The sequence below is a fragment of the Momordica charantia genome (genome assembly GCF_013281855.1).
Source record: "Momordica charantia cultivar OHB3-1 chromosome 10 unlocalized genomic scaffold, Mcharantia_2.0 BLBB01000010.1, whole genome shotgun sequence".
In the NCBI taxonomy this organism is placed as follows: domain Eukaryota; kingdom Viridiplantae; phylum Streptophyta; class Magnoliopsida; order Cucurbitales; family Cucurbitaceae; genus Momordica; species Momordica charantia.
The window spans coordinates 8,227,919-8,242,545 of NW_028275158.1; the positions used below are offsets into that span (position 1 = coordinate 8,227,919).

General features: G+C 35.8%; 1 protein-coding gene across 1 annotated transcript; it reads left to right on the plus strand.

Moving 5' to 3' along the window:
• The first annotated feature begins 3,213 nt into the window (after positions 1 to 3,213).
• On the plus strand, positions 3,214 to 9,397 carry LOC111012812 (ABC transporter G family member 9-like). The gene is made up of 4 exons (XM_022287082.2): positions 3,214 to 3,452; positions 3,714 to 4,506; positions 7,495 to 7,820; positions 8,419 to 9,397. The coding sequence occupies exons 1-4, from the start codon at positions 3,450 to 3,452 to the stop codon at positions 9,079 to 9,081; spliced, it is 1,785 nt and encodes a 594-aa protein (XP_022142774.2). The 5' UTR covers positions 3,214 to 3,449; the 3' UTR covers positions 9,082 to 9,397.
• Positions 9,398 to 14,627: the final 5,230 nt, after the last annotated feature.

Here is a 14,627-nt window from a genome sequence, read left to right on the forward strand (position 1 = left end):
TCGTTATCAAATGTGCTCTAAACACTCTAATTTTCCTTTTCTTAAAAAAAAAAAGGACTCACGAACCTAAGCTTAGCTTGACTCGGTAATATACCTATCTCCAGCCAAACGATCATGAGTTAGAACCCCCACCCTCACACGTTGTTATATCCAAAAAGAAAAAAAATAGAAATAAATTTGCATATATGTCCTCTATTGATGCATAAATTTGGCCTCCTAGAATCTTGTCAAATTCGCACCAATCTTCCAAGATAAGAGGGATCGATGAAACTTGTAAAACATAATAGCACTAAGACCGGTGTGGCTTTAGCCACACGGGCTCCCATGCTTAAGTTAGAATTGGAGTAGTTAAGTATAAAGAGTAGGGTGTTGTGAGCATACCTCCTCTAGGGTTTGGTTCACCCTCTTATTTATAGAAGTCGAATTCTGATCTCTTTAGGATTTACAGAAGTCGAATCCTCATACATCTAGGAAATCTAAATATCTGGGCCCGTTCGTTTCATTGTGAGCTTAAGGTCGAATCAATAGTTGAGGCGGGATGGTTTGGGATGAACCGTTAGGGTTCTCCGCCGGGAGGCTGAGAATTGCCCGGTGCCGAGGAGGTCGCCTGGTCGGTCGGGGCCAGCTCGGGTCGCCAGGTGCTGCCCCCTTTCTTGGTTAGTGCCCATTTCTTGGCTTTCTTCCAGTCTCCTATCACTTAGGTGGATCTCGCTTATTTCCCTATAACATCCTCTTATTCTTTTCACGAATCCTTTTTAGTTCATTGGTTTTTTAACGACTTAGTCTTTTTTATGTTTTGTTGATAAATTTAAGGTTAAAATATTGTTTTGGTTCATGTATCGATTCATTTTGATTTTTTTTAAATGTTCATTTTCATCAAGTTTCCTTCATTTTAGCTCAATTGAGTAAGAAGAGAGGATTGATCAACTGGTCAGTTCAACCTCCTAATCCCCCTCACGTGTCGTAGGGAAAAGAATAAATCTTCCATGTTTTATTGCTGAATTTATAACTGAGCATTCAAACAAACTTTCAAAACTTGTTCTCAAGGACATATCCACGTAATCGGAGGGAAAATACTTTCTTTTTTATTTGGACATCTTTTGTCATCTAGCATTTAATATTTGATGCGTGGGAGTGAGATACGTTGGATTTAAAGGTGCGAAACAAAGTCAAATTTAAAGAAATTTATTGACATATACATTGTGAATATGTTTATTTCTTTAGTGGTTTTATTTCTTTATTTATTCAACTTGAAGTTATGTATTTAAATGAAAAATTGTTTCTTTATTTTGTTAAAGTTACAAATACATGTGTTAAAGTTACCTATGTAACATATGTAAAAATGTTACATATATGTTTAATTTTGAGTGAGATGTTACTTGTTTGTACAACTATATATAGTTGCGGATTTCTTCATTTTGAGATATCCAAGCATACCACAATTAGGTATTCTCCTCCTCCCACAAGAATTCTCTCTTCTTTTGAGTTGTTTTTCTTGTTTATGTTGAGAGCAAGTATTTAAGAGTTTTGCTAGATCCGAGTAGTTCGAGGTTGCAATTATACCGGAGTTAGTCGTTGTATCCTGCTGAGACGATTGCTGTAGTTTGCTAGCAACTTGTGCAGAGCGAATAATTGTCTTCCGGTCAGTGCTATTCAAGCGTACCTTGACTATTTTTATCAAATTTTGGTGTTCATCAAGTTGTTCAAATTTATATCGTTTGTAGCCAGTTACGTTGTAATCTGTTTGTCAGTACTACACAGTTCATATTTACAGCGTGTATTTACCCAACAAGATATATGGAGGGAGGGAGCGACAGAGAAGAGATTCTTTCTTTTCTTTGAAAAAATAAATTGTTTCAAAAATTTAGTCACGATAATAGAAACAATTATTGAATGAGACTATTACAATGTATATATTCTTAATAATCATCGAATAAAGATTCATGATTATGTATGTCTCCTAATAATTATCGGGTATATATTACTAACATGAAATTAGTTCAACGATAATTTATACTTATCAAAATCTCCCCAAATCTTTTTGAATTCTTATTTTAGATTGGTTGGACGACTATTCTCCCTTTTTTTCTCTCTCCGTACAACTTCTCACTCCCTTCTTTTTCTCTGATCTTCTTCATTTTCTTCTCAACTTTCGGTAACCTCATTTTCTATTTTCTATTTTCTTCATCTCCATTTTGTTTTTAAACTTGATGCAACTCAAGTTTATCGAATGAAAAATGAATCTCCACAAATATTTATCCACAATTTAAAGGTATACACACACACATATATATAATCTAATTTTTATTTTTCATAGTTTTAAATGATCATCGAGAAGTTGCGTAAATTGCATAACATTTTTCTTCTATTGTTTCGTCTGTGTCTTACTATCTTCTAATTTTTATTTTTCATAGTTTTAAATGATCTTCTATTGTTTCTTCCAACCAATCTAAAAAAAGAATTAAAAGAGATTTGGGGGATTTTGATGAGATCATGAGTTTTAATAAAATAATTAAAAAAAAACTACAACCAAAACCTGTCTTCTTTTTATAGGACAACATGAAGTTAAGGAGCAAAACATTCAAAATATTTCCATTCCCTACCTTACCCTGCTTGTTGTAATAAAAAACCTATTAGGTACATATTCAAAATATTTGTGTGATTTCTTTGTCATACATCCAACAATGTAAAAACTAGTCACATTATGATGATTTCCTCCCATTATTTGAATTGTAAGAAATTTTCTGCACAGGATATGAAAAATCGCTCCTATCAGGACCGTCACAAATTGATCAATTAGTTTTCTTTGACAATTTTTGGAGCCTCCTCATTCCGAAAAAATGCAAATTCTTTCTTTGGTGCCTTCTCCACAGAGGTCTCAATACAGCAAATAAGATACAAGTACGATTTCCATCAATGGTAAGCTTTCCAAATCGGTGTGTTTTATGTTATCAAAATGGCGAAACCTTAGATCACTTATTTCTTCATTGTCCATTCACAACTGCTCTTTGGCTGCACATCCTAAATATTTTCCGAAAATTTTCGGTACTATTTTCTAGAAAAAAAGTTGGTAGTTGGGAAAGTATTATTCCGAAAATTTCACCAAACTTTGACCAAAATTAGTTAAGGAGCCGCTAAAGCTTGTTTCCATACACCAACCTCTCTTATATAGTTTGCACTCGGCTTTATTTGCTTTGCATGCGAAAACTCACCTTTCTTTTAACTCCCAAAGAAACTGGTTACTCAAAGCAAAGATCACCAGCTACGTCCCTCATTCTTCTTTCTCTCACTCCTCGTTTTCCCTCTCTTCCAAAGTGAGAGAGGATAAAGAAATTAGTAAAAAACAGAGTAAGAAAAATGTCAGACGACATCGAGGCTCACACGAAGAACAAGACTGATCCTTCAGAAGCCGCCGCCTTCTTCACAAAGCCAAATCCCCCGTCACGTTGATGGTAATCCAAATCTATCTTTTTCAATATCAGGTTTCGTCTCAAACCCAATTGACAGAAGGAATAGTTGACTTATTTATATTATAAACTTTTGTGAGATGATTTATCTTTTTAATATAGTCGATATAAAAATGATGACAACAATTTTGAGGGACATGTTAAGTATCCACCTTTGACATAAAGCTTGATCAATATCTGTATCAATATATACAATTTCTTTCCATTTTTAGCGGGTATTTGAAGTTTTTCTTTAATCGGATGCAGTTTCATGACGTAGACTACAAGATCAAATCGAAAAAAACAGGGTTTTTCATTCCAAAGAAGCCCAATTCAGAAGAGAAAGCGATACTGAAAGGAATAAGCGGCGTGGTCCATCCAGGGGAGATGCTGGCCATGTTGGGTCCATCAGGGTCCGGCAAAACCACACTCCTCACAGCGTTGGGCTGCCGACTCGGCGGACAACTCAACGGAACCATAGCCTACAATGGGAAGCCCTTCTCCAATAAGATGAAGCGCAACATCGGTTTCGTTACTCAAGACGAAATTCTCCTCCCCCACCTGACTGTAACCGAAACCCTAGTCTTCACTGCGCTTCTAAGGCTGCCCAATACTCTAACCAAACAACAGAAAGTGGCTCAGGCGGAGGCAGTGATCTCCCAGCTGGGGCTGAGTAAGTGTAAAAACGGCGTCGTGGGAGGCCAAACCTTGAGAGGGGTTTCTGGAGGGGAGAGGAAAAGAGTGAGCATTGGGCAAGAGATGCTTATAAACCCTAGTTTGCTGTTCTTGGACGAGCCCACGTCGGGCCTTGACTCGACCACGGCACAGAGGATTGTCTCGACGCTGTGGGAGGTGGCGAACGGCGGGAGGACGGTGGTGATGACGATCCATCAGCCGTCGAGCCGGCTGTTCTATATGTTACATAAGATCTTGCTGCTATCGGAAGGAAGCAGCATTTACTTTGGAGAGGGATCGAAAGCTATGGATTATTTCTCGAGTATTGGATATTCTTCATCTGTGCCTATGAACCCTTCAGATTTTCTGCTGGATCTCGCCAATGGTATGTCATTTCTCATGTCTTTTGTATCATTTCCTTGCCCCTTTTTTCTTGATATATATGGTATTATTAGAATAACAACTTCCATTCTATTCAGAAAAAGATTAAGATTAAATTACAAATTTAGACCAATTTTGACAATTATATTTATTTAGTACTTGTATCTATTTGCTATTGAGTCTCTCTATTTTAAGAAGATTCCAAAGAACCACTATGTTTTCAATTTTTTTTTATTAGGTTCCTACCAACTTGACTATTTAAAGTTTACACCACTTAATCTAGCGGTGTTTAGCAGTCGATCGACATGGATTCGGTGTCGAAACTGACCTGATCGGTTTCTATTTTTTAAAATTGGCGTTTTTTCAAAACATATAAATATTTATCCAATGAATTTTAAGGAATCAAGTTTTTTGTTTCATGCTAATAACAATTTAGACCGGAATCTCTTATGATAAATTATGCAATTAATGACAGTTTAAAACAAGAACCTAGAAATTACTAGACCCTACACGAATACTCACCCGCGACTTTGATGGTTTCAATTATTGTTTCCTTTTAAGAATTACATTTCTTACCAGCAATAATCTAACTTGATTTTAACTTTCATTAAATCTTGTTTAAGAGAGTTGACTAGCTAAGAAAATATTTTTTTACCAAAAGGCTATATTTTACAGTCATTTTAACCCAAGAGAATTTAACTTCAGCTCATTTAAAATATTTCTTAAAGGTGACATAAGTTAAAAAGTAATAAAGAAAAAGGTGTCAATCTTTTACTTTTTCAAAGATTTATTAAAGCAAAGAGGATCATTTTAACCCCAAGCAGAAAAAAAGAATAAATAAATAAAGAGGAGGTAATTAAACTCACATTAAAACAGACTACAAAAATGAACACAAGAAACCACACATCAAAGTTGATTCTAGCTAGTATCAAAATAGGGAGGGGGAGGTGATTCATATTATTGAGTCTTTTGTTCTCCACCCTAAAAAACACACAAAAAAAAGGTATTTGTAATGGGTACCAAGAAAATTTGCGATATTTACAAATACAGAAACAATTTTTAGGTTTTGTAGATATGACAAAATTTTTAAAATCCGAATTTTGTTTTATGTTTACTCTCATTTTGCTTTCGTTACTTACTTCATTTGAGTATATCACTAATATAACTAATATATTTAATTTTAAGTATATCACTAATATACATGATAGTAGCTATATATATCATTGATATACCAAATATAAAATATCTTACCAATATAATTGATATACATAATTATATGAAATATATCAATCGCACTAAATAATATATGAATGATATATATACTTCATAGTAGGTATATTATCATCGATAAATTTTTTTTGAGTTAATATTTTAGTTTAAGTAATTGCACATTTCTTATTGATATATCAAGTATATATTAGTGAATATACTTCATTTAGGCCAATGCCATCATCATGATCAATCCCAACAAGCCATGAACATTACTATTAATTATATATTCATGGAATGACTAATTGACAATGAGATAAGTAGTTTATGTCTATTACAAATCTTTGTTAAGTAGTTTATCCATACATGTCAGATGACCTATCTTAAAAAATTTCAATAAAATAAACTAGTCTTTTAATATTCATAGGTTCCATCTCAAAATCAATTGGCAATGAGAGGAGTAACTCATGTTTATTATAAACCATTGTAAAGTCCCTTTTCTTTTTAATGTGAGATCCTTAACATGCTCCCTTAAGATCGTGGTTCTTTTGGCTCATCAATCTTGATCGAATCTCATTTTTGGACTGGATGCTCGTTTGAGCTTCCTTAACACAGTCAAACAACAAAGTTCCCTAACTCTTTGAGGGGCTAGGAACTCTCCCAACTTGGAATAATTCCTAAGTTCCACAATAACCAATTAACCAAACGCCAGTACAAAGGCTAATAGCATATTCTAATAGTATGCCATTATAAAACGGATAAAACTTGACTCCTCACTTGTAAGGAGCAACATTTTCCTTACCACCATTGAATATTTGGCAACTCCTTATAAAACGCATTACCACTACTTCACCCTCACATTCTTTGTCCCTCCTTTGCCTTTGTCCTTTGTGTATACATAAATTGGACCGCGGTTTGTGGCTCTCAACACGTAACTGATATATCGAATATATATCACTATTAGTACAACTGATATCAATCACACTAAATATATTGGGAGCAAAAATGTGACCTACCACGTGGCGAGATATGGCCGAGCTACTTAGCTAACCTACCACCAATCTATTAAGGTCGTCTACCGCCGAGCTCTTAAAGCTCATCCATGGCTGAGCTACTAAAGCTCATCTATCGCCGAGTTTCTAACCTCATCCATGGTCAAGCTACTAAGTTCATCTACCGTCGAGCTCCTAAGCTCATCCATGACCTAGCTACTAAACTCATCCATATGAAAGGATAAATAACCAACCTCAGTATGCTCGACCTATGGCACGACAGCTCATAATCATCCAACTGTCTTGTCATAATAGTCATAAAGGAGCTTCATTCCTCTTACTCAAGTAAGCAATTATACTCTGAGAACGAGTTATCGTAGCTCGTGCTTCTTCTAACTTGAGTGTCAAAGTGTTTGTTTCTTTTGCAGGTCCCTCTTACTTAAATTCATGCCTCACCACTTCATCCTCATTGCCACGTGGTCAACCTTTGATAGTTCGGGAGAATCCTACGTACATCAAAAAATATATGAGTGATATACTCCCTTTTAAGTATATTACATAAGTTATATGCTTAAAAGGAAGTATATCACTTATATTAAAAGGAAGTTATATCACTCATATCATGATATACTTAATATTAGATATATTAACATGAACTGATTTTTGCATTTTTTTGTTTGAACTGAGCTTTTTGTTTTTACCATATTTGGAAATCAGAAAAGTAGTTGTTACATTTGCATTAACCATTATCTTCAAGCAGCCTTCATTTTTTTTCTTCTATATATTTGCAGGTTTGTCAATGAATAATGATCCATATGAGGAACCAGCCATGATTAAGCAGAAACTTGTCTCATCCTATAAGACCAATATCGCTGTCAAGTTGGAGTCAGAGCAACAAGAATTAACCGATGAGCATTGGTTCGGAGTTGAATCAGATAAAGACAAAAACTTTGAGCGTTGGTCCACAACTTGGTGGCAAGAATTCTGTGTGCTGTTGAGGAGAGGAATTAAGGAAAGGAAGTACGAATCCTTCTCCGGACTCGAGGTTGGGCAGGTTCTAGTGATTGCATTCTTCTGTGGAATTTTATGGTGGCAATGTGATGATTTACAAGATCAGGTTATTCATCTTCTCCCTTAATTTTTCTCAGTTTTGCACGCCAATTTATAATACATCAGAGATCAGTCCTTCAAGATATCAAGATCCTTCAATTTTTTGAGTGATGCTACTCAACATATATTTATCATCACATAGTATAATGAGTTTTAAAATATAGAATTTTGCCATAAGTAGGAAATTTAATTACTTACTTTATAGTCTAGTTATACTTTATTTAATGAATTTAGTTGATAGAAAGAGATACTTGAAAGTTAATTTTTAAAAAGTGACTTTAAAATGACACCACCGATCATAATCAGTTTATGATAGTTTCACTTTTGATGGAGTGCAACCAAATAAAGTACTGATTCAAATCACTTTTAAAAGAAAATGTAACCAAACATATTTTAATTAACTAAATCAAAATAACTTTTTATTTTGTTAAATCCCTCGACCCAAAAACTTAAGTTGATGGGTTATCTGAATACTTCTTTTCGAGTAGATGACCTCTGACTCTGATAGCATGTTAAGTATGAATAAACTACTACTAAACCCAAAAATTTGAATTGGCTAAATTTAATTCATATATTGGATATCTAACACATTTACAAATATGCAGACGGGACTTCTCTACTTTTTAACAAGCTTTTGGGGTTTCGAACCTCTAGTGAAAGCTATCAGCACCTTCCCAAAAGAACGAAAGATACTTGAAAAGGAAAGATCCTCAGGAATGTACAGGCTCTCATCCTACTTCATGTCAAGAACAACCAACGACCTCCCAATGGAGCTCTTCCTTCCCACCATTTTCACCCTCATAGTCTACTGGATGGCAGGCCTCAAACCCTCTGTTGCAAACTTCTTCGCCGCTATTTTTTCTCTCTTCCTCAACGTTTTGGTGACACAAGGCCTCGGCCTCGCCATCGGCGCCGTCGTTTTGGACCAAACCTCAGCCATAACACTTGGCACAGTCCTGATGCTCTCTTTCCTTCTAGCATCTGGCTATTTTGTGCAGCATGTGCCTCGCTTTATTGCTTGGATTAAGTATCTCTCCATCGGCCAATTTACGTACAAGCTGCTGCTGATGTCTCAGTTCGAAGCTGATGATACTTATCCATGTCCGAGACTTGGAGGGGTTTGTAAAGTTGGAGACTTTCCTGCAATTAAGCAAATGGGTCTCCGTGGGAAAGCCACTACTGTTTTGGGTTTGGTGGTGATGCTTGTTGGATATCGCCTTGTTGCTTATATTGCTTTGATGAGGATTGGCGTCACCAAGAGACACTAGATTAGATCATCATATATGTTTCAATCAAAATCAAAATCATGCTATGGTAATACTTACAGTAAGGAATTGAAAGGTAGAAAAAGGGAAATGAGAAAGCTTGCCCGTTTGATTCTAACACCAAATTGACATATGTATGTATGTATCTATATATATATGTAAATTGAAGTATGTCATACATCACACCCATGGTGATATCAATTTTAAAGTGGACCACATCCTATATGTTTTTACCGAAAATGTTCGATAAAAAACAATAAGATCCCCAAGAACATTCGAAAAGAAAATCTTGCAAAAAAAATCAGTTAGCACTCCAAATGTTTTGTCAGTACAGGACGTGAGATAAGTTCAAGTATGATTTCAATCTCAAATATTGTGTACCTTTCTCTTTCAATTTAAGAGTATTTATAGAGTAAGTAGATAACCGTTGCTGTAAAAATTGAAAATCTCGGTTACTTTCAAGATTTCACGCATGAAGTATGTGTTAATGGAAAACTACAGTTGTGCGGTTATCCATTCGAACATTGGAGTTGAGTTCGGATGTAAACAACCGCGATTTTGGCAACTTCATCGCATGAGTCTTCCGAACTGGTTGAACAGTTGATGACGTGTTCTTTAGGCGAATTTTCGCCGTTATCATGCAAGAAAATTCACGCAACCCAAGCATGGAGGTAAGCATTCTCCTTATTGAAACCAAGAGCAAAATGACAAAATTTCCAAGATTAATATATTAAGTGGCTAGTATGAACGTAACTCAACAGATTAAAGTACCTACGTCCAATTAGAAGGTCATTAGTTCAAATTCTTACACCACATGATGTACTTAAAAAAATGAGTGTAATTACTTCGGTTGCTTTGTTTTGTAGTTCTATTGCTCTTTTAAACACAAAAAAATACGCGACAAAAGAATCCTTATAAGTTGTAATGTAATTTCTCCTAAAGCGACAACTATATATATTAATGGTTCTAATGACTTATAAAAATTCCAGTTATGAAGAATACGCTCTAGATAGTAAGGAATTTGCGATCTCTATGATATGGATCCATATCATATTGTCAGTGACAATAGCTTTATATCCACATCTCCATAACAGGTACTGTCCATCTTACATGTATATCTATCATTAGTAAGCTGATACCGGTGTTACTGTCAATGATTTTATGAGCTTATTACTAAACTATTGATTTGTATAATATCCTTAATATCATTCCTTAAGTTGAAGGAAGTGAGCAAGCGTATGCAAAGCTCATTTTTAAGATCTTTGAAAGATGATTTGGCTAGAGAGGTTGATTAGAATATCAATGGAACTTATTTGATTATGAGGTATCCAAGAGCTACTTTTTCTCAAACAAACAAAGTGGTTGTTAATTTCAATGTATTTGGTTAGCAAAATGGAATACTAGATTTATTAACGTCTGACTTTCTCGTAGGAAAAGTGTGCCAAGTAGTTTTACGGTTGTTGATGCCAATATCTCTCTATGGTTTTTTTTTTCAATTTTCTACTAATCAATGGAATTATAACAATAAAGTTTAAATAAAAACTTATAGAGAGTAATTACTCCAATTGAAAGTTCGAGGGTGTGATTCTAACAATTCTTATCATTATAATGATATATTGGTTAAGACATCATAACCGATTGCTTATACTTTGAACCCCTTGTTCCACTATGACCTGATCAAAGCTAGGGACTCGCCATCTACCTTCATGTTCAGCTTTTTGACAAAAAAAATCATTATTTAACTCTTTGACTACATAAAAGGAAAACTATTTTTATCCGAATTTCCATGATTTATCTTAGAAATGGAAAGGCGAAAACCTTTTATGTTGTTCTGTCAAGATATTGAGGCATCTCACAATCTTTCACTCTGTGACACTATTACTTAACCGATCAATATATACTTAAGTCGGCCAAATAATTAAGTTAAATCTCAAAAATCTCTTGACTCAGACCGAACCAAATTCTTTATTATTTTTTATAACTTATATTGATAATTAACTTGCTACTCCTATAATTAAGAGTACCTCCACAAAGATCTTTGTAATACAACGAGTGGCGAGCCATTGCTGTTCCCACCATCTACCCAAATTCAACTCTCCTACTCGGAACTAAGATTTGACAGGACATAAAATTGTGGGCCCATTTAGGTCAAAAGCCAGTGAGGTTGGGTTGGAAGGAAAAGGCCAAATGGCAAAGGGAGCCTGAAACAATTCAGCAACCAATGAACTGAACTGATTTAGACATTTTGTTTGTTTGATTTTTTCTGCGCTCATGGTTTCGTCTTCCTCTATCAAGGTGTGCCTGGAGACTTGGATAAGATCAAGTTCTCGTTTCTGGTCTTCGAGAGTAGACGTATGTCACTACTTGATGGGAGGTTCGGTGGTACTTTGTTCGAGTGAGTCTCGAAAGGTGTGGTCATGGTGTAATCCGTGGGTGTGCTCTATCAAGGTGTGCCTGGAGCCTTGAATAAGATCAAGCTCTCGTTTCTGGTCTCCGAGAGTAGGCGTATGTCACTACTTGAGAGGAGGCTCGGTGGTACTTTGTTCGAGAGGAAGATTGTTGGGTTTGTAAAGTGATTGTAAACAAAGTCCCACATTGGCTAGGGAAGGGAATGTTCATGGATATATAAGATAGAACAAATTATCTCCATTGATATGAGACCTTTTGGGTGGAATCAAAAGCAAAGCCTTGAGGGCCGAGCCCAAAGCGGATAATATCATATCATTGTGGAGATAGGTGGGATACTTGAGGTACCGTTGTCCTTCGATTTAGTTTTATAATTTTTTGAAAATGCAGTTCGGTTTTTTTTTCTCACAAAAATCGAGCTGAATCGAACCATGACCACCCATGTTGCTTGATCCGCAACTCCTCAGGCAATATCATAGCGATTAAGCCCTCAGAGCTTCCTACTGTGTTCCGTCTGGGTGCCTTGACATTGCGAAGGTACATACGTCTTCTTGCACCAACCTCCCTCTCCTACCCGATTATTGGGGGTCGTCACTTTGCTTTTTGAGGACTTGTCAAGTATATAATATGATCGCCATCCTTTATTCGTAAGGAACTAGCCATCTTTGATCGTTGTTGTTCGCCTCTATTAAGTACATAAGTGGTCCTAGTGCAAATGCACAAAGTAATACACGAAAGGATTCTAAGTTCATCCATATTGGGACTAGTTTACTTAAATTTATTTGCGAATCATTTGAGTGAAGCAATCGGTTTGATGTGACAAAAATATTGTTGGTGGCTTTTGTAATATAAGAGAAACTCTCATTTGTAAAAGATCAACCATTTTGCTTTTGCTAAGCTAGCCTTTAAAAATTCAAACTCGACCAGAACTAGTGCTCAACATTCTTATCAACTCGTCCTCCAAACTACTTTTAGTTGTTTAGAATATTAACCTAACCCATGCATACGAACAATTTGGAATCCTAAGTAAAATAATCAACCAACCTTTATTTAATGGGTGAAAGGTCCTATGTCTAGGGTCTTGTTTTAGTACTTTATTTCTAATGCTACTTCTCATTTTAACTAAATAAAATTCGTTTTATCCTAACCTTTTTGAGTATCAGACTAAAACTAGTTTTATTATCTAAGTGGTCGTATCCAAGAATCAATTTAAGAAAGTTAAGCAATGGAACGCTCGAGGCTCTACTTCCTCAATAGTTATGTAATGTTTTTCCAAATTGGTTAAGACATTCGCAGAAAGGCTAATAATGGTAATTCAACTCCTATTTAAAAGAAATAAACCAATAAAAGATGAAGAAGAAACAAAATTCTAAAAGCAGGAAAAAAGTTTCACAAGACGTAAGTACTCAAATAACAAGTTTGAATTATAGATCTCAAGGGAGAAATATAAGAATTCGGCAAAATCTAGCTTAACCATTTCTTTTTCGAGTTGAGAGGAGCAAGAACTCGCTATGGTTCAAAGTTCACACAAATCTCAATCTCTCAAAGAAGTTCACAACAACCACTCTCACATTCTCTCGATGGACTATAAAAGTTAAAGTAAAAGCAAATAATGGAAGCTTCCAAACCATGCTTATTTATAGGACTTCCATGAATGCATGGTTAAATAATTGGGATTTTTTAGGGATTTGACAACTAGACTTCACGGGTTTCACTTGACTCAACAACTGATCGCTCAAATGAATTGAATGGCTTGGTCAAGAGGATCTAGCTTGATCATCAAAACAATCAAAACAATCTCGTAGTTTGCATTTTATGATTTTCTTGCAATTGGTTTCACCCAAAAGACCTCATATCTCATATCAGTCGAGATAATTGTCATTTCATATACCATGGATTACCCATTTCCCTAACCAATGTGAGACTTTATTTGCACTCTTTACAAACCCAACACTGTTAACGTAACTTCAGCAAGGAAGTTGAAGCCACACACCACGTCATAGTCAAAACAAGAATATCTATTATTGTGCATTTTTGTTACAATATTTTTGTTAAAGTTTAGATTCTTTTTCTTCTAAACTTAGGATATACTTTTGTATAAATAGAGCCTTTGAGTGCCATCATAATACAGTGAAATACAAACATCATACCTTCTGTGTGAAACTTCCTCTTGTGAAATTCTAACTTGGTATCAGAGCTGTAATGGCCAACGCCTCCTCCAACACCTCTACCCACCCCACCTTTAGCAGCCCACCACTCAATCAATTACTTAACCAAATCACCACAATAAAGCTAGATAGAACCAATTACTTGTTGTGGAAAAACCTAGCCTTACCCATATTACGAAGTTACAAACTAGAGAGACACCTCTCCGGCGAGCACCCATGCCCGCCCATGTTTGTGCAACAGTCGATTGGTAATATGGAAACAAGCCAAACGAACATACCTACACCATCGAGTCCCTCTATAGCAACAGAAGCAGCCGTCAATCCACTATATGAGTCATGGGTAACTACCGACCAGCTACTTCTTGGTTAGTTGTACAACTCTATGACTCCAGAAGTTACAACACAGGTGATGGGGTACGAAAATGCTTGTGATTTATGGGCTGCCATACAAGAACTCTTTGGAGTACAGTCTCAGGCGGAAGAAGATTATCTCCGTCAGGTATTTCAACAAACTCGAAAAGGTTCTCTTAAAATGACTGATTTTTTGCGTGTTATGAAGTCTCATGCAGACAATTTGGGTCAAGCTGAAAGCCCCGTATCCACTCGATCTTTGATTTCTCAAGTTCTGCTGGGATTAGATGAAGAGTATAATCCTGTGGTAGCAACGATCCAAGGAAAACGAGGCATTTCGTGGCCTGAAATGCAAGCCGAATTGTTGGTATTTGAGAAGAGGTTAGAACTTCAGAATTCTCATAAAAATACAGTATCTTTTAACAACTCTGTTTCTGTGAATATGGCTAATAGTAGCAGAAATGTAAGTGGTGGAAACCAACGTCAAAATCAAAACTCTCGGCCACCATTCAACAACAATCAGGGGGGTGGTTGAAATCGAGGTAGAGGACGGTGGAACAGCAACAATAGTCGGCAAATTTGTTAGGTGTGTGGTAAACCTGGACATTCAGCACTAACGTGCTA

Excerpts from the sequence above, each read along its gene's own strand:
- LOC111012812 (XM_022287082.2), top strand. Across the intron at positions 4,507-7,494 it reads TCTGCTGGATCTCGCCAATG|GTTTGTCAATGAATAATGAT; the intron begins GTATGTCATTTC and ends ATATATTTGCAG. Across the intron at positions 7,821-8,418 it reads GTGATGATTTACAAGATCAG|ACGGGACTTCTCTACTTTTT; the intron begins GTTATTCATCTT and ends ACAAATATGCAG.